General features: G+C 45.6%; 1 protein-coding gene across 1 annotated transcript in view; it reads left to right on the top strand.

Moving 5' to 3' along the window:
• Positions 1–24,604, top strand: part of TRMT13 (tRNA methyltransferase 13) — a 207,594-nt gene that overhangs the window by 168,656 nt on the left and 14,334 nt on the right. The window contains exons 9-10 of the mRNA XM_086954492.1: positions 4,482–4,556; positions 18,621–19,029. Coding sequence (XP_086810618.1) covers positions 4,482–4,556; positions 18,621–19,029 — 484 coding nt within the window. The remainder of the gene's footprint in view (positions 1–4,481; positions 4,557–18,620; positions 19,030–24,604) is intronic.

Raw genomic sequence — 24,604 nt, 5'->3', positions numbered from 1 at the left:
CCCTCATAATTAGATTATACAATCCTTTAAAATCAGTAACCTTACTACCCAGTAGCCAGCCCTCAAAAGCCTTAGTGGCACAATCGACAAAGTCAGACCAATCTTGAGACTGCGTTTTCTGGGTATCCCTGAACAGCACCCTGTACTGTTCAGTGGTTAGGCCAAACCCTTCAACGAGTGTATTCTTCAAGACTTGGTAATTGTTAGCCTCCTCTACCCTTGTGGTGAGGAGCTTGTCTCTACCTTTACCTTCAAAGGAGAGCCACAAGATAGCTGCCCACTGACTATGGGGAACACCTTGCACAGTGCAGGCCCTCTCCAAAGCAGTAATCCATTTGTGGATGTCGTCCCCTTGTTTAAAGGGGGGCACTATCTTACCAAGGTGTTTTGTATCAAAACTCCTTTCCCTATTGCTAGGTACAATGCTGCCACCAGTGGGGACTACCCCACTTAACTGTTGCTCTCTAGCAAAGGCAAGCCTTTCTTTGGCCAGGGCAAGTTCTTCCCTTTCAATCCTCAGATTAGCTGCCCTTTCTTTAGCTTCGTACACTCTCCGCTGAGGGGACGTCATCCCTCTTTGAGAAGAGTTGTGAGAGCCATTGGTTTGAAGGGATCTGCCAGAGTCTCTTGACAGAGATCTGGCTCGTCCATTCCCAATGTTAAGCTGACCTGATAGTGGCCCCAGGGGTCCCCCAGTACCACTGTCATGTTTGCTTAAGTTGGCCCTGCTTAGTCTACCGACTTCTACCTGTCCCTTATCTGCCTCATCCCCAGAGGGATCCTCATTCTCATCATCCTCTACATCTTCAGTCTCAGTTGAGAGGTGGATGAGGTCAGGATCGTCTCTGGTTCCCTCAAGGGGAGGCATGTCTCCTTCTGGATTAGAAGAGCTAACAAGGGTCTCAGCTTTTCTGGCATCATAAGTCTCCAAGAGACCAATCAGAAAGGAAGTTGTGGGGTTAGACCCCTGCTTGATCTTCCTGGAGTGACACACTTGTCTTAACTCCTTGAAGCTCAGCACAGTATATCTTGAAGGGATGACCTGTGGAGGGTCAGCTGACACAAGGGGAGACTCAGAGTTTCCTCCTTTGTCCGACATACTGTTTCTAGTGTGGTGTAAGTGATGCACCTACCTACACTATGTGTTTACCTACTGATCCCTTGCTAAGAGTTGCAGCCAAGGTGTGCTAGGCCTTGAGGAGCTGCAACAGCTGGTTCAGTAGAACTCAGAGTATTCTAAGCTTAGTTATATGTACTAACAGTACTTATGTGATCTTTCAACAAGATATTCTTAGGATACGTGTGGTAAAACAACAGCAAGCTCAAATCCCACCGCTGCCACCAATGTGAGAAGTTGGCCCGATATGCAGCGTTCGCTATTCTAGCGACCGCTATGTATCGTTCCAAACGACCCTTATGATGTTTGGTTGTAAGTCAACCTATAGACCAGCTATCCTAGTAGCGTGGATACGAGCAGTCTAAGGCTAAAGACTCGAGAGGGCGTGTTAAGCCAGCTGTTTACCACACATGTACCCCTTGAACACCAAGTGAAAGGACACCACACAAGTGTTATGAAAATAAACAGGATATTTATTAAGATTCACAACAGCCCTGTACTCTTTATGAGGACAGGGTACTAAGCACAAACCAAATCTCTTAGGAAAATACTTCAAGTGCACAATTAAAACAAGAGTCCGAGGACACGGAAAGTTTAGAAGTCTCGGGCGGACCCGATAAGGCAAGTCGGAAGTGAGGGACTCAGGACCCTAGAGTAAAGAGGCTATGCAGGCACCGAAATGCCGAGTTACCTAGCCACGAGGGCTGCGGCTGCACAAGTCTTACAGGCGTCGGGGGTCTTCGCTGACGAGCCAGGAGCCGGACGAAAAGGAGTTGCTGGCCGGCGACCAGTGATGAATAGTTCGTAGAGATCCAAGCCTGGATCAGAGATCGTTGATACCTGAAAGCAGAGGGGACCAAGTTCGTACTACTAGCCAGTAGTCAGAGGGTACCAGGAGGGCACCGGTTGGCCGTCACCTCGACTAGGTGAGTGGGCGACGCTAGGCTCTGCAGTCTCACGGACCAGGAGGCGTTGTCGGCGACCCGGATGGAGGTGCGAGCTGTCCCACGAAGGATGATGCGGTCGGCGTCGCTGGGCCCAGGATTGGGGCAACAAGCCTTGGCAGATTTCAGGGCCACGTGGTGGGCCTAAAATGGCGTCTTGAGGGGACCAGGAGGGTCCGGGGTGCTTCTCTCAAAGATAGAAGCAAGGGCCAGTCTGGAGCAACCAGACCAGCAGCGTTGGTTGTCGGATGTCGTCACAGGAGGGCACAAGCCAGCGGCTAGTGACCGGACAACGTGTTGAGCAGCGAGCAGAAGGGCCCCACGCAGATCGTGGAGATGCTGGGAGACTGCACTTCGGTGCTGGAGCGGCTCAGGGTCGGGGCTTCTCGGACCCCAGAGCACTCACCAGGGAATTACTTCGATGGTCGTGCTGGTTAAGAGCGTGCAGGTTTTGATGATGGCCGGTCCCTCGAGGTCTCGTCGCACCCACCGACCACAGCTGAGCTGATGACGTGGGTAGAGGTCAGAGGTGCCAGGGAAGCTGGTTCTCGTCGAGCTGGGCCGTCGGATTCCTTGAGGAAGGACTTGCAGCAAACCGCAGAGTTCTTAGATGGTGCCCGCTGATGCAGGGTGACTACTCCTTAGTCACAAGGGAGAAATCTTGAGAAGAGTCTCGAATGTCCTTTCGTAGAAAGTTGTTCTTGATTCAAAGATGATCTAATTTGGAAGGGTCCCCGCTCCGGCCTTTATCCTAAAGAAAGGGGTGGGTACATGACTAGGTCCAGCCCTAAGGGTGGGACCAGGAAGGGGGGTAGTTACACCCCTCTCCCCTGCCGGACTTTCCCCAGGCCAGGGCTGGCGCCCCTGGAACTGGTTCTGACCGGCAGATGCGTAGTGAGCACCGGGGTGCCACTCTCGCAAAAGCCCTACCTACCCAGAATACACAAACCCTGTCTGGGACGGTGCGAACACCGCCCTTGACAGGAAACCCTTTGTCCAAGCGCTCCTCGCTGGAAGGACTCCCAGCAGCAGGAGGTCAGACTCGTGTCTGTGGTGGCAGCATCAATTTTGTGGAGCTGAGGCTTTAGTTAACTTTAACCGGGGTTCACAGTTACGTACATGTCATATCCCTCTAGAAGGGCGGAATGCTAACCTCGCCGCCAGAACTGGTGAGGGGGCAGCATCCCGATTCGTATGACACCTTACTCGACATGTCTTGATAACGCGACACCGAAGTTACCGATGTGGTACGCGTTATCATGGAACAGCCATTGGGTCTTTGTTCCGCAAGCTGCAACCGGGCTCGGCTCGGGCCAGAACCTAGTTCACACGAGCCCACGCACTCTGCCTTCAGGATTGTCAAGGCCTGCCATAGGAGTGACTGATAGGAACTCGGGCGTCCATTGTACGGTTAGATATAGGGCTACTATACCTAAAGCAAAGGGTGGTTACACGGCTTTGCCCCAGCTGTCATGCAGCCAGTTGTGTCAAATTTAGGAGGCCAGCCAGGGGTGGCATAATACATGCGGCAGCCCCTGGCGGCCCTGGGTATACCTATGCCCTGCGTTACGGGGTCTGATAAGGTGGCCCAGTACCAATTGGTAAATGCACCTAGGGTACATGGAATCCATTTTAAAGAGAGAGCAGTAGGCCTGGGGTCCTGATTGGCAGGTTCCCAGGTCGACTATGTCCAAAACCAGCTAAAACACAGGGCAAAAAAATTGGGGGCAACCATAGTCAGGATGTACCTTCCTACACAGACTACCAGTGCAGTACGGTAGTTATGGTTAAGCTTTCTGCAGAGATCATATAAACAAGTGAATTTCCAATTTTTTACAAGCGATGATGAGTCTGATGTCCTCTACAGATTTGATGTCTTTGGATAGAGAGTTTCATAGACTAGGGGCAAAGCAAAAAATAACCTGCTTAGCCGTTATGGATCTGAACTTCATGAATGGTTGCTATCCATAATGTACCTGTTCTGTGCCTATGAGGGAAGCTTGCACTGATGCTGGCTATGCTATACTCTCTCCAGCTCACTGTCTGTGTGCTTTTAAAAAGCAGTTCACTACATGAAAGATTAACCTATCGGCTTTGTCAATATCTGTTTTGTTTTTGCTGATCTGTTTTTTTTTAGATTGTATCTGAAAAGAGCATTCTGGCAACTACAGCAGATGAAGTTATTTCCTGCATTATCCTGCATTATCTACATTAGTGCTGTTCATTAAATTTAATGGTGGGATGATATAAATATAAACATCTGGGTGCACGCCTACATTTTTTCTTTTGTTTGTAATACTATCAGACAGTCTTCATCCTTCAGAAAAGTGACAGATGTATGGAAGTGCTTTTTTGCTAGCAAGTCCTGAGTTACTATGTGCTATAGACTCTCTGTAGTAATACTCTCCCATTTCTTTCAGGCAAGGTACCGGTACTTGCAAAGGAAAAAACTCAAGTGGTGGGAATTGGTAAACATTTATGTGGTGCTGCAACAGGTATGAACAGTTTATTCTGATTAGATTATTGTCCTGTAATACCCATAGGAGTGATGTTTGTAAATAGGAACTGAAAAGACCAAATTGTCAGAACCCATTTTTCAATGGATGCCAAATGTCATAAAGATGTACCACAACAATATATGGCATGGGGCATGCAACAGGATAATTTAGGACAGTTGCCTTTTTGGGAAGTTTTGTGGTTATAATTATGGGGTAACCTGAATGTACCTTACTCACTCTTATGTGTTTTGTATGTTTACCCCTCCCCACCTGCAATCTGAAAAAAAGTGCCATGACGCGGGCAGCCCTGGGCGCATCATAGCATTTTTTTTAACCTTCCTGCCGCCTTCCACCCTCCTTCCCATTGTTTGTGTTGCCTTTTCATCTCCGACATCCTCCTCCCATTGTCCTTGTTGCCCACCCCCACCTGCCATAAGGAAAAAAAGCGCTATGACGCGGCCAAGGCATTTTTTCTCTCTAACGTTTGGCATGCTCCCCTGCAGCCATGCTGCTTTACAACATGGATAAAAGACATTGGCAAAGCCAATAGCTCTTGCATAAAGCAAGACATATTGGCTTTGCCAATGCTTGTTCTATGATTTAACATGATACAGTGGTAAGCAGAATGTGAGGCTGTCTATAAAATACGCCAAACTAAATTTTGAAGTCACACTGAAACAATCAAATGTTATTTATGCTATTAACCAAAATGTAAATTACGGTGATGGACAGCTTGAAGGAGGTTTAGAGGAGTTAGTGGATATCTGCTGTCAAATACAACTTTCTAACATACAGGACCAGCAAGAACAATTCATGATAGGACCACATACACAAACATAAAGAACACATGAACATTTCTTTCCAAAGGAGTTACGCAAAAACACATCTCCTTTCAACCAACCAAACTCACGTGTCTTGACTTCTTTACATCACCCAGAACAATCCATGAATGATCTGTAGGCAGAAGCGAAAAAAGAAAAAAAAATACACAACACACAAAAGAGAGACATTTCTCATAACAAACAAATATCAATTATAACTTTTAATCAGAACACAAAACCTGATACACATTACCAAACACAAAAATAAATTTCCATTACTGAACTGTTACCATCTTGTCATTCACCTTGCAACATGAAGCCCTTTTAACTTTCCAAAAGTAAAATCCTTTCACTGACACTCCATGTTAGCCGTGTGCCACAATCTCCACTGTAAAAAATAATTCTTAATTGGAAAATCGTTCTCACTTAGGCATGTAGCCTTCAACATTTTAGTAAAGGGCTTTGTCTTATTTTCTGTCTAAGACTTAATGCACCACTTTGTTTTCTGTCAAATAAAAGCAACTAGCAGACATTATTTTTTTAGAGCAGAGACACAAATGTATCAGTTCTGCAGAGCATTTAACATGATGTTGGGACTTTCAAAGAAACCTCTTTTTTATTTTTTTCCTTTGGAATTAAGTTCTTTAATTTTATTGATGTTCCTATGGAGAAACCAGAAACCCCACCTTTTAGAGGCCTGTTTAGCAAGGTCATTCTGCATTCCACAGAGACAAGGCCCTAATTTTAAAAAAGGTCACAAATGTCAACATGGCAGCCTCCTTCCATTGTTTACAGGGAAACTAAAGATAGCATCTCAGCATGACTTGAGCCTCTGCAGCTTTTCTAGCCCCCCGCTTCTGCTCAATGTGAATTATCTCTATTCCCAGATTATTAAACTACATTTACTGTGAATAATTCACAAAACCCAATAACACACATACCAGTTTTTAGAACAAATGCTTGTTGCACTACATGTATGCATTTACTGAAGCCTAAAGCACTTAAAGCTATTATAAATGGCAAGAATGATGTTTTAAATGGTCTATTTTACCCAAATTCGACTTTAATATTAGGGGCACTTAAAAATAAATATCCTATAATTGTTTTACATATTAACACCTTGGCTGCTTTGAGTTTTCCCCTCCTATGCTGAGCTTTGAGTTTCCCCATTGTTCATGACGAGCTCAGCTCGTCATAAGCACAGCTCAACCGTGCCACATGACGAGCTGAGCTCGTCATGAGCAGCGAAGGGGTTAATCATCCTCAGAATGTTGTTTACAAATTACAGAGATTGGACATTAGACATATCTCATGTAAATCCTTAGAAAAATGAGTTTTGTACGCCTGCGCTAAGTGAAATTCCATATGCTAATGTTCTCATTATGCAGTGGAACACATCATAAATTAAATTATAATGCTAGGAGGTCACAGTATGAGCATTAAGCTTCATGAATAGTAAAAAACGAATTTTGTAGCACTTATTTTTAATAATTATTTTTCATAATTTATTTATTATTTTTTAAAAACCCAATCATTTTTGATTCCACATATAAAAGCGAGCTGCATCCCTTGCCTATCATTGTAGATGCATTCATTTATAAGCCTAAGCACAGAAGCCTAACTTATAACATGACAAAATGTTTGCGCCACTTTTTATCTTTTTTTTAAAAAAAGGACAATTTTTAATTAGCAACCGACCCAAGAATATGCTTACAAAATTGTGCTTAATAGACTGAAAACATAAAAAAACCACAAACACACATTTGAGCTCATTTCAGACATAAACAGAAAAGGGTCAAACACTCAGGACACACAATACGGCGCGCCATGCATTTCGTGAATAGCGCCATCGCTATTCATTTACAAAAGTTGCACTAATGGGAAAACCACATAGACATTTAAACACACATTTGACCCACATATCAATACTCAGGACAGAAATAAAGGACAGCCCATAGACTGTACTTAAACCAAACCAGTTGCAAATACTAGTTATAAGTCATATTTACAAGAAACGCTTCTCAATAGTGTTCCAAAAGACTGCAAAAACAGCCCAACAGACTGATGTATGTCCAAGAACCGAAAATACACTCACTTCACTAGCTTTGGCTAGCAGAACACCAAACAAAATCGTTCTGCATATCTTCATTCATAAAACTGCACAGAACAAAGGATCCTTGTTTTGTAGTATGTCCATATTTTAATTCCCTGGGGATACAAAATCACCAAGGAAGAAATATGTTTGTAAATCTAAACCTATTTAGATATTTCCCGCTAGGGGGGCGGCTAATTTACTTCACATCACACTATGGTACCTTCCAAAAAAGCAACACATTTTTCCATGTGAGCTTACAAACGGGCATGCCAAAAATACTGCGGAATACGCAAGTATTATAATCAAAGTAGTGCTTAAGGTACTTTACGTACGTACACCGTTCAACTAAACCAAATGGAGAAATATCTCCTCATTACCTGCCTACACAAATTGCAATCCGCATATCCAAACCTATACAAACCAAAAGTTGGCCAACACAAATTCCAAAGTTCCAAAGCTACATTTCCAAATTTGTTAAGATCAGGCATCTTATAGCTCACTAATCTAGCTTCAAACTTCAAGGGATTATCTCTACCAATACACTCGCAAATATACAAGACCCTCGGCTATGGTAATTGCAATGACCAAATCAAAAACCAAGAAACCAACCCCTCGGCTTTGGTAATTGCGATAACCAAATCAAAGACCCAAAGAACCAAAGGACTGGGAGCGACCCACTTATACTTAACTCTTACTTTTACTAATCAAAAGGTTATCCAAATTCTAACTGTCAAGTTCTACATGACCTAACGGTCTTTTTAGAATACTCACGCTAAAAAGGTTCTCAGTCGGGAGTGACATCATGTGGAGGATCAAAATCAGGAAGATCAGAAATATACTGGGCTGCAGAAAAAGAATCTCCAGAATCCCTGTGCACAGAGTACCTCTTAGTAGAATCCTGTTCTGTCCTCCTCAGTAGATTTCAGTCTCCTGACAAGATCACTCCCACAGAAAGTCACTTCTCTGATGAGCCCCACGAGGGCGCCATTTGAAGAAATCCAAAATCTTCATTCTCAGGGGTCTTACTAATATCAATAAAGAACTTGGCACAGAAGCTGAAATATGAAAAGACATCTTTATTAAACTTTCAATAAGTGAGGCTACGTCACCCAGCTGCCTTAGCAACTGAATGAGGCAGTCTGAGGAATACAGAGAACAGAGGCCTTTTATATGTTTTAGGGTTACATGACTCAGCACAAAAGTAAGGGGCAGTCCTAGCTTTTGCAAGCATGCAAAAAACCCAACATTCCTTCTTACACAAGCTGAAGAAACCCATAATAAAAGACCACAACCCATATCGTAAACAGGTCATAAAAAGAAGGAACAGAAACAGATGAGAGGTAGGATAAGGGGTGTGTATGTGCATACCAAACTTTACAATCTCCTGTGCTCTGATCCTTAATCTTGATCAGCTACTGGGCAAGGAACTGGTCTAACAAGGTCAGCTTCAGGCAACAGGGTCAGTTCACTCAGGTCATTCAAAAGTCAGCTAAAGTCATCAGCCTATGTGAGGGCAACTACAAAATGGCTGCCATGCACAAAATGGAACCCAAGGATACAGAACGAAATCTTCAAATACACAGTGAATCCATCGGGGTGTAACATGATGAAAACACTCATACTTGTGGAGCTCACTGTTTACGGTTCGCTGTTACCAAAATCGTAACAGAACCACGACCTTTATGACCCAGGTTCAGAATTCACGGAACTTCACACCGCCGTTCGCCGTCGGCGAAGAGGAGAAGATCGGCGGCGAGGGGATCCTCGCCGTCGAGGAGGTGTTCGCCGTCGAGGAGGCGTTCGCCGACGAGAAAGCGTTCGCCATCGAGGAGGCGCTCGCCCTCGAGGAGGCGTCACCGATCGGCATCGAGGAGGCGCTATCGGTCGACGGCGAGAAGACGTTCCTCGACGCCGAGAAGGTGTTCTTTGACGCCAAGGAAGCGCAGGAGGAGTCCTGACGCTAGGAGGTCGCCGATTGGGTCGCCAAGGAAGAAGACACAGACACCGGTGTACTCAGTGGTGTATACGCCTACTAAACCTAGAACACCTACTCCTCCTCCTTTACCGAAGGGTCCGCCTCCGCGGAACCCCACCCCGCCTCCTCCACCACCGCCGACTCGTGGGCCGGCTCCTCGTCAGTCACCGCCGCCTCAGCTCCCACCGCCTCTTCCTTCCGTTCCTCCACCTGTGCCTCCACCCAGGACGGCCTTGTTGCCATGCTATCCAACTCCTCCTAAGGGGACACCTCGGCCGAGGGCCCTGGCCAGGCCGGCATCGCCTGCTCCTGCGAAGCCCGTGGATCGACCGAGGCCGAGAAGGTCGCGCTCCCGCTCCGGCCGGAGAGGGAGATCGCGGAGCCGTGGCCGGTCATCATCTCGATCTAGACGACGCCACAGGAGGCGCAGATCCAGGTCCCACACAGGCTCATCCACCAGGGATTATTTACTGACGCTGTCGGAGTCTCCAGGGACGAGGGTGTCACCCGTGGACGATATCGTCTCCTTCCAGGAAGTGCTGTTGAGGGGTGCGACTAAGCTAGGGATCACGGTGACTGTGCCAACACCTACGACGTCCGTGATCTTCGAGACACTTCACCAAAAACATCGGTCTCGACCACTGCTGCCGTTGGTACCCGGATTGGGGGAGCCCGCCAAGGAGTTGTTCCTCACTCCGGCGGTGACGAAGGCAGCCCCCTCCAGGCTCCTCCAGAAATACCGGACTCCAGAATCTGACCCGGCTTTCCTTCGAATGGACCCAACACCAGACTCTGTTATTGTGACTGCGGCTAAGAAGCAGCATGCCACCACTCCTTCTTCGACAGTGCCGCCTGATAAGGACAGCCGGTGGCTGGATTCGACGGGCAGAAAGGTCTGTGGGACGGCAAGTGCTGGGGCTCTGCTGGGGCGATATGATCGTGCCCTATGGGAGTCCCTCCAGCAGTACGCTGAGCTCCTCCCTCGTGACAAGAAAGAGGACTTTCTGGAGATATTAAACGAGGGGATGATGGTGTCTAACCAGATCATCAGCGCGGCTGCAGATGTATCTCTTCTGGCGGCGCACGGATACTGCCACGGCATCAATCAACGGCCCCACGCTTGGCTTCGTCTCACCTCACTCAAACTGGAGGCGCAACAGCGGGTGGCCAACCTGCCTTTCTCAGGGAAAACCCTGTTCGGCAAACATGCGGACGATGAAATGGCCCGTATGAAGGCAGAAGCCGAAACCCTGACGGCTGTCGGGTTAGAGAAGCCTGAGAAGAAGAAGAACTACCGCCCGTTCCATAGACGGTTCAGAAACTCAGGCAGAGGGCGGGGGCAGACTTCCGGACAGCAGCAGCAACAACAACAGCAGCAATTCCGGAAGCCCTGCCAGAAGCGCCAGAGGGGCAGAGGAAACCAACAGTCCGCAACAGCGACCAAAGGCCCGGCCGGGTCAAGCCCTGAGCGTCTACTTCCCCCACATCCGTTACCCACTCCGGTGGGGGGAAGCGTTCCATTTTTTCTGGCAGAGTAGGGAAAAATTGGGTGCTGAATATTGTTTGCAATGGATGCAGTCTTCGATTCACCAGCCCGCCTCCAACTATTCCGCCGGTGAGCTCACAGTTTCAGCTGCGAGAGCTCCAGGCAGAGGCCAACATCCTATTAAGGAAAAGGGCGATAGAAGACGTACCTCGGCTTCAAAGGGGAAGAGGTCTGTACTCAAGGTTCTTTCTTGTCCGCAAGAAGGACAAGAACGAGTTCAGGCCTATTCTGGACTTGCGGCAAGCAAACAAGTGGATTCGCAGAGAGAGATTTTGCATGCTGTCGTTGCAGCAGATTTACCCTCAGCTGCAGCAGGGAGACTGGCTTTGTGCTATAGACCTACAGGATGCGTACTTCCATGTGCCCATTGCACAGAAACACAGGAAGTTCCTGCGATTCCAAGTCGGCGCCAATCATTATCAATACGCAGTACTGCCATTCGGGCTGAAGTCTGCACCCAGGACGTTCTCGAAGTGCATGGCAGTGGTAGCGGCACACCTGCGGAAGAACAAGGTGTTTGTCTACCCGTACCTGGACGACTGGTTGATCAAGGCCTCCTCCTTCTAGGAAGCTCAAGCACACTTCCAGAAGACGCGCGTTCTATTGAACAAGCTGGGGTTGCACATCAACATGTCCAAGTCTGTACCGACTCCGGTCCAATGCATACAGTACTTGGGAGCCTCCATCAATATGCTGTCAGCAAGCGTGTCTCCTTCGGAGGAGCCACAGTTATCACTCCTTCGGAAGGCTCAGGCTCTTATGACCGCTCCATCTACAACAGTGAGGATGGTGTCTTCTCTACTGGGGTTGATGGCCTCTTGTATCTTCCTAACGCCTCACGCACGGCTGCACATGAGACCTCTGCAGGAGTGCTTGGAGGACCAGTGGGATCAGAGGACTGGTTCTTGGGACGACACGATACGACTGTCTCTGCATGCTCTTCAGTCTCTGAAGTGGTGGTGTTCAGCGGAGAATCTCCTCAGAGGGGTTCCCTTTCACAAGGACATTCCCACTCAGACGATCGTGACGGATGCGTCTCTCCACGGCTGGGGAGCGCACTACGGAAACTTACAGATTCAAGGGACGTGGTCTCTGTCGGAGTCCACATATCACATCAATTTCCTGGAACTCAGAGCTGTTCACTTGGCACTGAAGGCCTTTCATCCGTCCTTTCAGACCAACTCTCTGCTTGTACAGACGGACAATACGACCACAATGTATTACCTCAACAAGCAGGGGGGCTCGAGATCACGCACTCTGTCGCAGGAGGCGCAGGCGATCTGGCACTGGCTTCTGGCCAGAGGACTGACGATAATGGCTACCCATCTGCCAGGTGTGCAGAATGTTCAGGCGGACGCACTGAGCAGACTGATTCAGGAAAACCACGAATGGGTCATAAACGACGAAGTGCTAGGAGAAGTCTTCGCAAGGTGGGGGACTCCAGACGTAGATCTGTTCGCCACCGCCGAAAACAGCAAATGCAGAGACTTCGCCTCCAGGTACTACCAACAGGGGACGTTGGGGAATGCCCTATGGATCGACTTGTTAGAACAACTTTCTGTACGCTTTTCCACCCATTCCCCTGATTCCGGCGGTGCTCATCAAGCTGTCCCGGTCCAGGGCGCGGATGATATTGATCGCCCCGGAATGGCCCAGACAGTGGTGGTTCACAGACCTACTTCAACGGTCTCTCCTTCCTCACATACGGTTGCCGTGCAGGCCGAACCTTCTCACGAAGTTCGGGGGACAGATGGTCCACCCAAACCTCTCGTCTTTGAGTTTGGCGGCATGGCTCCTGAGATAGTGCAATATGGCCATTTGAATCTACCCGAAGATTGTATGGACATACTGAAGGAGGCTAAGCGACCTTCCACTAGGACTTCTTATGCTTACTAGTGGAAGAGATTCTGCATCTGGTGCAAGTCCAAGAACTATGACCCTACGACGTGTAAGGAGGATGTCATCCTTCCTTATCTTCTACATTTGGCGCAGTCTGGCCTTAATTTTCATTCCATTAAGGTTCATCTCGCTGCATTGACTGCCTACAGGAAATGCCCTTCACAGACTTCCTTCTTCCAGATCCCTGTGATCAAAGATTTTTTGGAAGGCTTGAAGAAAGTGTTCCCTCCTGTCCGGCTTCCTTCGCCTTCATGGGAATTGAATGTGGTGCTGTCCAGATTGATGAAGGAGCCTTTTGAACCTATTCATAAGGCTTCGTTGCAGCACCTGTCCTGGAAGGCGGCGTTCCTCGTGGCCATTACATCGGCCCGCAGGGTGAGTGAAATTCAGGCGTTGTGTTGCCAAGAACCTTGTACTGTATTTCATGCTGCTAAGGTTGTTATGCGTACTCACCCTAAATTTCTTCCCAAGGTTATTTCTGATTTTCATGTCAACCAGACTATAACTTTGCCTACGTTTTTTTCAGAATCCTTCATCTCCAGCGAAAAGGTCTTTACATTCCCTGGATGTTAGGAGGGTGTTGAAATTTTATCTGGATAAAACCAAAGATATTCGTAGGTCAGATCAATTGTTTATCAATTATGGATCAGTCAGCACCGGTCTTGCTACCTCCAAGCAGTCCATCTCTAGGTGGATTGTGTCCTGTATACAATTCTGTTACCAAAAGGCTAATAAGACCTTAGGGGGTAAACCTAAGGCTCATTCCACCAGGGGCAAAGCTGCCACAACTGCTTTGCTACGTAATGTTCCAATTGCAGAAATCTGCAAGGCGGCCACTTGGAAGTCGGTCCATACCGTTGCTAAGCATTACTGTCTGGACACTGATGCCAGGACAGACGCTCAGGTTGGGCAGGCTTCGCTGCAAAATCTGTTCGCACAATAGTGGTGTTATGTCTTTTTCTCCACCGCCGCTTTGGTGTGGGGATGGGCTTGCCATTCTATTCACTAGATTATGACTATACACAGAGATCCCCTACTACAGAAGGAGTAGTTTCTGTCCTGTAACTCCAGTTCTGTAGTAGGGGTATCTCTGTTATAGTCATAAGCGCCCGCCCTCCTCCCCGGTGGAGAAAGATATTCATGTATGGAATGCTACAGGTCTGGCGTGTTACGCCTTCAAAAAGAACTGAAAGTAAAAGGGACCTGCTGTGCATTCTGGGATACTGAGAGTGTTCTGGAAAGTTTTCTTAAAGGCACAGTATCCTATTTGAGCCACATAATGGCAGCCTATGGGGCTTGTCTGTCCATACCTTCCTCTCTATCATTCCAGAGGCTTTTGCTGGTAGCGGCAAGTTTTCTCTGTGAGGAAACTGGGCAGGCTGTGCTGTTTGTGTGGTTGATTTGGTGGAATTTCTAGTTGAAGTACTGGACAGTGTAGCCTGTGGATATGGGCTGCATTATCCGTCTTTAAATTCTATCTTAAGTGTCTTTGCAGTTCTGCAATTTTTTGACAATTTAAGAGATTATTTTTGATTGATCCGGGGTCCACGCACATGGGTGGGACTAATCACTAGATTATGACTATAACAGAGATTCCCCTACTACAGAACTGGAGTTACAGGACAGCAACTACTCCTTACATGCCATTTGATGTCTCCATGCTTTTTCAAGAAAAATCAGATTCTGTCTTGGAGTGCTTCAAAGACAGTTCTGCTATGATCTGCTTCTTGGTTCCCCATTCCTTCAATCTCACCAATAATACAAAAAATACAGATAATACTTGTGATCTCAACTTATTGGGTAAGGCAAGCCATGGAATAGCCTGTGCAGCCTTTCAGTAGGATCAAAGACCGTGGTGGTGGCTGAAGCAGTCGTCACAGGCAAAGACAGCATTCCACTTTCTGTTCGTTGCCTGATGTGACTGCTGGCAAACCACTTTAATTTCCCTACCCATGGTAACAAATGGCTAGTACGCTGCAGAATAAGGTTTTAGCTGCCCAGCTGGTGTGCAGTTCACTCTCAGACAAGTGGGTGCTGCAAGTGGTTCGGCATGGTTACACTCTCTTTTACAACTGCTGGAGCCCCACCCTACCCCCCCATTCCTTCTCTTTGTGTTCAGACTTCGGCAGATCATGCCTCCAGCTACACCCAGGAAGAACAATCACTGTTAACCAATGCAGCTGTAGAGAGGGCTTCTGAGACAGAGATGGGTAGGTGCATTATTCCCAGTAGTTTTAGGTGGTCTCAGCCCAATATTAGACCTTCGGTTTAACCTTCTTTCGGAAGAACTTGTTCAAGATGTTTATTTTGTCCCCAGGTCGTCTCCACCCTCAATCTGGGATGCATACTTTCATGTGCGAGGGGTGATCCTGTGTTGGGCATCTGACAGAGGGCCACATGGGTGTCCATCCATACTTTTAACAGGGATTACTGCCTCAATTATCATATCCCTAGAGAGGACCATTTGCCCACTTAGTTTTGAAGGCTTCTCAAACTTTCCACCTTAAAGGAGGTACTGCTTTAGTATCTATTCAAAAGGTGAGAAATGTGTGATTAGAAGTATTCAGTTGAAGAACAAGATACTTTGGTAATGGTCTTTATGGTAGATACTGTAACCACAGATTCCTCACCACCTTCTCTCGTTCTGTTCTGTAAAGTGTCTCACAATAGCATTTGTACATTGCCATTTTTTTTTAGAACAGTCACTCGCGTTCCACGTCAGAGTGCGAATAAGAGGTTGGAAATAGACCTGACGACACTTAACAGGGGTAGCCACTATATATAGCCACTATATACAGTTCTCAACTGTCACTTCTGGAGGCGATGTGGTTTGTTGTGGAGTAAGATGGTGCCATCTACCTGCACGAGTTAGCAATCGCTAGCAAAAGTTCTGAATTCAAACTGTGGTGTTGGCAAATTCAAAAGGTGAGGTATCTGCAAATAGTTATGATCTTGCTCAGTCTTGCAATTTTCTCAAACATTTCCAATGACTGGTAACCTTTTCCACAGCAAGTAATAATGTAATGTTAAATCTTTAGTTTATTCTTACCCTACAGTATTTTTCAGTGTTCTCATCCAAGTATGGTTATGAGATTGTTTCTTCTATGAAAACTAATAAGCTGCACTGGAAAAATAGAGCTGCAGGTCGCTGTGTGACAATATTTTATAGTGTTTTGTTACTACACTTTTAAAGTTTTAGTGTTGTCTTAAAATAACTTTTCACAGAATTTCCAGAGGAAAATACAATAGGAATTCCGCAACATTCTATTGGGAATAACTTTGGCGCCAGTTAATGAATCTCCGCGAATTTATCAAAGAAGATGGCTCGCTACGCTACGCTCCTTCCCTGAAAATCTCGGGAAGATTCGTCAAGCGGGGTCCGAGAAAAAAGGGGGGTCCCAAAACGTGTTTTCCCCATGTTAATTTCCATAGGACCTTTAGACACGGCTACAGCCCGAACCGCTGAACGGAATTACACCAAATTTTGGAAAATGGTAGGGTCTGGTACGCAGATCACGCTTTTGTTTAAATGGTTTAAATCCCCCCAGTAGTTGCTGAGAAAATTAAAGTTGAAATCAATTATATATCTATAAGCTCGCACCGTGCTGTGCACGAGCTTCATGCTGATTGGCTGCCACTGTCTGTCAACACTCTATAACAGAAATTGTTGGCAGCCATCTTGTGCCTCGGTAGACTGAGGCACAGGAAAGCAGAAAAACCAAGGTGTAGAACTCGAAAAGGGGGCAGGGTAGAAGCACCCTGACCCCCTAGGCCTGCTCAGGGGGTCATGAAAAATCGCGGGGTGCATGATTGTCCCCCAAAAAATTTTGTTTTTGCCTTGGGGGTCACTTACCTCCCTTTTATCATCCTCAAATCCCCTTCCCTCACCATCTTTCCATTTCTTTTACCTTCATTCCCCTTACCCTACTCTATGTATCTCTCTTTGTCCCTTACTCTCCTTACATATGTCCATCCTCACTCCCCTTCTGTCACTCCTCCTCCTTTACTTTCTTTTCCATTCTGCTCTTCCCATATTTTTAATTTCTCTTAACTCACTACCCTACCTTTAGACACCTTGGGGCAGATTTACAAGCCCCTTACACCTGTTTTGCGCCGCTGTTGCGTCACTTTTGTGACGCAGTGGCGGTGCAAAAGATGCGCCATGGTGCGGGCTATTTACAATGTGACGCATCTGGTTCCGTCATGGCCCCGCCGGTTCTTCAGATCGTCAGCGCAGGCGCGAATCTCTTTGTCCCTTACTCTCCTTCCTTATGTCCATCCTCACTCGCCTTCTATCACTCCTCCTCCTTTACTTTCTTTTCCATACTGCTCTTCCCATAATTTTTAATTTCCCTTAACTCACTACCCTACCTTTAGACACCTTGGGGCAGATTTACAAGCCCCTTACACCTGTTTTGCGCTGCCGTTGCGTCACTTTTGTGACGCAGCGGTGGTGCAAAAGATGCGCCATGGTGCGGGCTATTTACAACGTGACGCATCTGGTTCCGTCATGGCCCCACCCGTTCTTCAGATCGTCAGCGCAGGCGCAAAATCAGCGGTGTGCCGGGCGGGCCATTACGGAACCACTCCGTCACCAGCGCAGCCCACCCGAGGGCTATGACGGAGCGGTTCCGTCATTAGCGTGCGAGGGGTTAAAGGATTGTTGTACATCAAACAGCCGACGTCCATTGTATATCAAGAGAGATGAAACCATGCACACATTCGACCACAATTGTACAACACACGGTATAGTTAGGAATTAGCATTTACAAAACCTTTGAAATTCACTGAAAAAACCATAGGTTTTAAACCCGTTATAGTTAGGAAGTAGCATTCAAAAAACCTATGAAATTCACTGAAAAAACCATAGGTTTTAAACACGTTATAGTTAGGAAGTTGCATTTAAAAAAGCTATGAAATTCACTGAAAAAAACCATAGGTTTTACACACGTTATAGTTAGGAAGTAGCATTTACAAAACCTATGAAATTCACTAAAAAAAACATAAGTTTGACACATGTTATAGTTAGCTGGATATTTTACTCATATAAAACCAATGAAATGAGTGATGTCACTGACCATGTCATGAGTGATGTAATATGTGAAGTCATCAGCAGTGCATTGCGGGCGCGCAAGTTATAGTTAGCTGAAGTAACTATAACGGGGGAATTTCATTGGTTTTATATGAGTAAAATATCCAGCTAACTATAACATGTGTCAAACCTATGTTTTTTCAGTGAATATATATATATATATATGTGTGTGTATGTGTGTGTGTATATATATATATATATATATATATATAATATGTATGTGTATTATTGGACAAACAAAGGACACACCTGTATCACTACACTGTCTAGGCGATTGGAGAGGTCTAATGATAATTCAGAAATTCAGGGTACTTTTGAATTTCCTTAGGAGTGATATTTGTCTTACTAAAAAAGACCAGTCGGATTTCTTAATTAAGTTTGCTATTCAAACACTGCACAAAATACCTACATTTTGCCCTTCGTGTCCTGTGGTTAGGAGAGATTTGTCATACTAGTATATTTCTAAGATTAACGTTTTGTATCTTTGATTTTTAATGCGTGACAAGCAAAATGTGTTGAATCATTATGCAAAATTCCCATTTGTGACCTGAAAATAAATTGCCCTTACATACTTCTATATTTGTTTCCATGATATGAAGTTATTGATGTGTCAACACATTTTTGCCTTCACAGATCTTGCCTTGAGATGCTTACTAGAAAACTGTGCAGCTGTGGGTGAGGAACCTTCTTCTAAACGTTTAAAAAGAGACATCACTGAACCCGCTGCCAACAGTTCTACTAAAGGTGATGCATCTGGGCATGATGGATCGGTGCCCATCGCTGGAATTGTTATCGCATTGTGTTGTCATCATAGGTGTGACTGGAAACATTATGTAGGTAAATCGTTTTTCCAGACACTTGGCTTGAGTGAAGAAGATTTTGGCTTTTTTCAGCGACTCTCAAGCTGGGCTACGTGTGGAATACGAAAGAAGCCAGATGCCACTTCCACGAGTCATGCTGTTAGCTCAGAGCTTGAGAATAATGCTGACCAACATGACTTAGAAGACCAGCTGCAGAATTTCAGTTCTGATAGCCTGCAAAGGTAAACTTTTAAAGTATTGAGTTTGAAGTTAGTATTTAGCATATAGTTACCAAGAAAGTTAAAATTGGGTGATAAATATTAACTGCAAGTCCTATTTCCCCTTTAAGTTTTAAATAGTTCCAATTGACAGTTATTTTTTAAATATGTTTTGGTAGTCTGTTGTGGAAAAACCCTAATGCAAATCACTCTGCTCTTTTAGTAACTTTAGGGCTATTTCCATGTTTTCTATCTTGAATAAAGTCCTTGGAAAAAATTGTAAACCAGCAGATGATCCTGTTCTTAGAATTTGATAGTATCTTAAATTCAACACACTCAGGCTTTTGCCCAAGACATAGTACTGTGGCAGCACTTTCAGAGGTCTATGAATTTGTCAAACATAGTCTAGATGAAGGTAAATATTCTGTCGTACTTCATTTGGATCTTTCGGCAGCTGTCGACATCATGTCCCATAGTATCTTGCTAGAACGCTTAGAGGCTATCGGTGTGAAGGATAGGGCCAATTTATGGATAAGATATTTTCTGTTAGGGTACAGGCAGTACACCTCATTCCATTTAATTCCAGCTTCAAAGAATTAAGACACTGTGTCCCTCACGGTTCGGCACTAAGTCCCACATTATTTAGCATTTACACGGCATCAGTTGGCTAAGGTGGTTGGACCCTGGGGCTTTAATATAATATCTTATGCCGGAGACATCAAGCTTCTGCTTTCTTTTCAGGACACAGATGCTAAACTGGTGGAACGCTTCAAGATCTGCCTGCCCAAGGTAGCTAATTGGATGCAACTGAACTCTCTTAAGGCCTGCTTTAACACATTGGAAGCCCTAGTCTTTGGCTGTCCTTCTCCATTTGAGTTTGATACAGACCTCTCCTTTAAACTTTATATCCGGGCGATCCCTGGAACCTGATTTGGTCTTCTGAAGTCCTTGCAAAAGACCTTAGAAATCTTACATGTTCAAACTGTAAAGCAGATTGTTCTAGCTTTGGTGACTTCCAGACTAGATTATTCCAATACATTTTTCTGGGGCTCCCTGCATAGTTGTTAAACCAACTTCAAGTGGCCAAAATGCAACAGGCCATGCAAAAAAAATCTCCAAAAGACAGTCAAATGGACCCGGGCTTATGCAGCTTCACTGACTATCTGTGAACAAGAGGATCATGTTAAAGGTCCTGTTAATTACTTTTCAAGCTATCCACAAAAAGCATCCTCTCCATCTTCGTAAGAAATTTAGAGAGTTTCTGCAGAGGTGAGATCTCAGGATGTTCCTATAATCCCTAGAGTTAGGCTTGCTAAGCGAGGGGGTCCTGCCTTCTGCTATCTAGCTGTAAAACTTTGGAATATTCTGGCTAAAGAAGTTGGACACCGAAGCCTATTTTAAAAAAGAACTGAAAAAATTATTTCTCAGAGACATATAGGCTAGGATAATTGACTCCTACAGGCAGCGCCGGGGAGCAACTGTTCGCGCTTTGGAGATAATATTTAATTAATTAATTCATCATCTCGGGATTTCAGAAATGCTGGACTTTGAGCTTGGAGCATACAGACTCAGACAGGAGGGCTCGTCATTAGCTCCCAGGACGTATTTGAATTGTTGTTAAGTTGAGTTTGGTACAAAAGCCATAATAAGACCCAGGGCTTCAATACCGTAATATGAAAGTTCTACACATAGTTTCAGTTTAACTCTCTCCCTCTATATTTTACTCTGCATATGAAGGCAGAGGGTCCTTTGGTGTTAACATTCATGCAGGCTATGCTTACATTGTTTTCTTAGAGAAATTGTTATGAACATTTTAGAGTATAGTATATTGAACCGCTAGGAGGAGTTGTACCAGTGCGAAGCGCTGTCGCCAGGTGCGAGACCTAAAAAGGACCTGTTCACTACTACTAATCACTACACTGTACGCGTGTGTTGCTTAACTACTGGTGACAGCAGTAGCCTTCCAGCACTAGGAGGTTTGTGCTTTGGGCGCCCCTCCCTGTTCTACAAGACCACAATCCGTGAGACAGGCCTATATCATGGCGCGCATGCCCGATCCTTGTTTGCCTATAAGAAAAATCACCATTAAGGATCCAGACATCAGTACAGTTGGACTCTCAGGGCAGGGGTGCACATCCATTACCATGCAGAGGACTTTTCCTTCCCTACACCATACATGACTCCTTTTCCAAAAGGAGCATTTTAGGGATTTATTTTCTTTATTTATGTATTCAACTTATAGAGCACACTGTCGCCTAGCAGGCATCCTGGCGCTTAGTAGCTCATAAGGGGAGTGAGTCAGAAGCGGGGTCTAGCGTCTAGATCTTGGGGAACAACCAGGTCTTTACACTTTTTCTGAAGGGAAGAAGTTCCCTAATTTGCCTAATTTCCCAGGGAAGACTATTCCACAATTTGTCCGCTGCTACCCCAAAGGATCTACCCCCTGACCTAACCTTCCTAAATCTAGGAAACTTCACCAGTCTCGCTGATGAGGAGCGAAACATTCTTGTGGGGGTGTACCAATCAAATTTTTTTCGCAAACGCACGGGCCCTGTCCCTGTGAAGGGCTTTAAAAACAAGGCAGAGGGATTTAAACTGCACTCTCTGTCTCCGGGGGAGCCAATGGAGTTCTGCCAACGCTGCAGAGGCAGAGGAACTTCTAGACCACCCTAAGACTAGTTTGGCAGCTCCTGACTGAATCCTTTGCAGTCTGTCCAGCAAAAAGTTAGGAGAATCGAGCAAGAGAGCGTTGCAGTAGTCAAGCCTACTGAGAATCGTGCATCTTGCTACTAGGGCATGTACCTGAGAAGGTAATAAAGGGAAGATTTTTCGAAGGAATCCAATGATCGCAAAACCCGAGGCAGTTGTTTCAGTAACCTGAGCTTCCAAGGAAAGCTTATTTTCAAATATAATGCCCAGATTATGGACACTTGTTGCCGGCCGAACTGCAGGTGAAGATCCCGAAGGCCAGAAGTTGCAGGGAAGATGTAAGATCTTGTTAGCAGCACAAAAGATCCCCTCTGTCTTTCCTGCGTTAAATTGTAAAGAGTTATCCCGCAGCCAGCGGGCCATGTCCTGCAGACAGTTGTGAAACGCCTCCACTGATATCGAACCCTCTCCCTCAGCTGCATGTTATCGGCATAATTTATGATGTCAATATTAAATGCCTTGATGATAGCAATCAAAGGTTTAAGAAACACATTGAATAGAATATGGATAATTGCCGATCCCTGAGGTGTACCCCATGCAACACGTCGGAGAAGGCAGATTGGAAAGGGGGAAGGGACACCGCCTGATGGCTATCCTGCAAGAAGGATCTAAGCCATCGCAAGGCACAGCCTTTCACCCCGGCCTCGCTCAGCCTTCTCAGCAGGGTCTCTTCTTTTTTTTTTTTTTTTTTGAAAACCTATTTTATTGGATTTTATATAGCCATCATACAGTACAAAACAAATATCACATCTTCCAATTCTGTCCAATATGTCCCCGTATTAATGCCCAGCTCACCCCATAACTCCCTCCCCCCTACATATTCGGTGGTGTGGGCATATTCAAGTCTCATAACCCATTATATTATCGGCTGTATAGAAAGCTTGCCCATCATTGTTCCTTGTTTGATGATCACATGCACGATTATCGTTCATTTATCCCCCTCATCCAGTTGGTAGTTGCTCAAAGCTTGAACCAGGGCCTCCCACGCTCTCTCCATCTCCAAAACCTTATCATTGCCAACCCATGTCGATTGTCGGAGCCTGACAACACTCACAGTTTGCAATCCACATTGTTAGTAGACCCCTGGCGCATGAAACATCAAACGGTCCGAAACGACTTATTCTCTTCTTCCCCACATGGACCTTGGTCCCGGATCGATCACTGGTACCTTACGCTTATTAGAAGTCCAGATGATTGATTATATGCCCTGCAAGTTATCCGATCACGCCCCCGTGATCCTAATGATCGATTGCCCTATGATCCTCAAACATCGGCCGTTATAGAGGTTTCCCATCTCCGCTCTGCTCGATTCAGTATAGAGGTGGACGACGCTATTAGGGAATACTTCCTGTAAATGAGGGAACCATATCCTCACAATCCATACTGTGGGATGCCTACAAGGTATATATATGTGGGGTCTGTCTCTCGAAGCTCGCTGGCGTGCTATGATCCATTCGGAGGGACTTGGAGGGGGTGGAGAGGACACTCAAAGATATAGACAAAGCTGCACAAACCACCTCTGCGCCGCTACCGCTACATGACTGTGCAACATATTGTCTGAATTTACCGACTTAGCCACCTGCATACATCACACACCTAGACATTGACACAGATAGAACATTGACAAGGGGATCTGATATTACTGACGCTTTTCTAGCTTACTATAGTCACTCGTACACAACATGCAACCCCCCTGTGGGACAAGCTCTGGACGATTCCCTACAAGAGACAGCCATGGTCTGGTTTGAAAAGGGACAACATGAATTTCTAGCTTCTCCGATAGATACAGATTAAATTAAACAGGCGATAAAAGACCTGGCCAGCAGCCCTGCTCCAGTTTACGATGGACTATCGGGAGGATTTTACAAAGCCTATCAACATGAACTAGCCCACCGTCTGTTGAAGGTATACTACGAGGCTATACAAAACGGATCTCTCTCTCCCACTATGCGTGTATGTCTTACAGACCATTATCATTACTTAATCATGATTATAAAATCTTGGCCAAAATATTAGCTACCCGTCTATCATTGCTTGTAAATACCATATTATGCCCTCTCCAAGCGAGTTTTGTCCCTTGCAGGTCCACTGCACTTAATTTGCGGGCTATTTTCTCAGTGATAAATCAAAAAGAACCCACATTACCAGCCTCAGCTGTTCTCCTCGATGCCAAAAAGGCCTTTGATTCACTGGAGTGTCCTTTTCTATATGCAGTTTTGCAGAAGCTTGGTATTCCAATTGGATTTTAAAATTTGATACGCCTTTTATATTCTGGGTCCGGTCGCCTGTCTCAAACTGAGCGGTGTAATAACAGTTCAATTCCCTTTGACGCGTGGTACCGGACAGGGGTGCCCCCTTTCACCGCAATTATTTGTTGTAGCCATGGATTCCTTTGGCTTGTCATATACAAGAGAGACATCTTCATCAGGGCTTGCAGTTTCATTCAGGCCGTCTTGTTGCCTCATTTTATGCTGACAATGTCATGCTATTCGTATGAAAAACCGCAACGAACCTGTCCCCTTCATTGTGTAAAGTGGTCCGGTTTGGAGTATACTCTGGGTTGGTCATTAACTGGACAAAATCTGAAATCTTCCCCTTGACACCAGCTACTACTCAAGAAGATTTCGAATACTCCCTGAAATGGTGTATCAACCCCCTAAAATATCTCAGCATCTTCTTGCACTGCAATGCATCTGAAGTGATCCGCCTCAATTATGGTCCGCAATAGACCATCTCTCATCTCAGGTCGAAAGGTGGATCAAACTTACCCTCTCCTTGGCTGGCAGAATCTCCATAATGAAAATGGTGGTCCTCCCGCAATTCTTGTACCTATTCCTGAATATTCCAATTGCCTTACCATAAACTTTTTTCAATACTTTCCGTACCTTAC

Source organism: Lissotriton vulgaris, chromosome 1_1 (assembly GCF_964263255.1).
Source record: "Lissotriton vulgaris chromosome 1_1, aLisVul1.2, whole genome shotgun sequence".
Classification (NCBI taxonomy): Eukaryota; Metazoa; Chordata; class Amphibia; order Caudata; family Salamandridae; genus Lissotriton; species Lissotriton vulgaris.
Note: the sequence above shows the minus strand (reverse complement) of the source record. Positions and strands in the feature narration are given on the sequence as shown.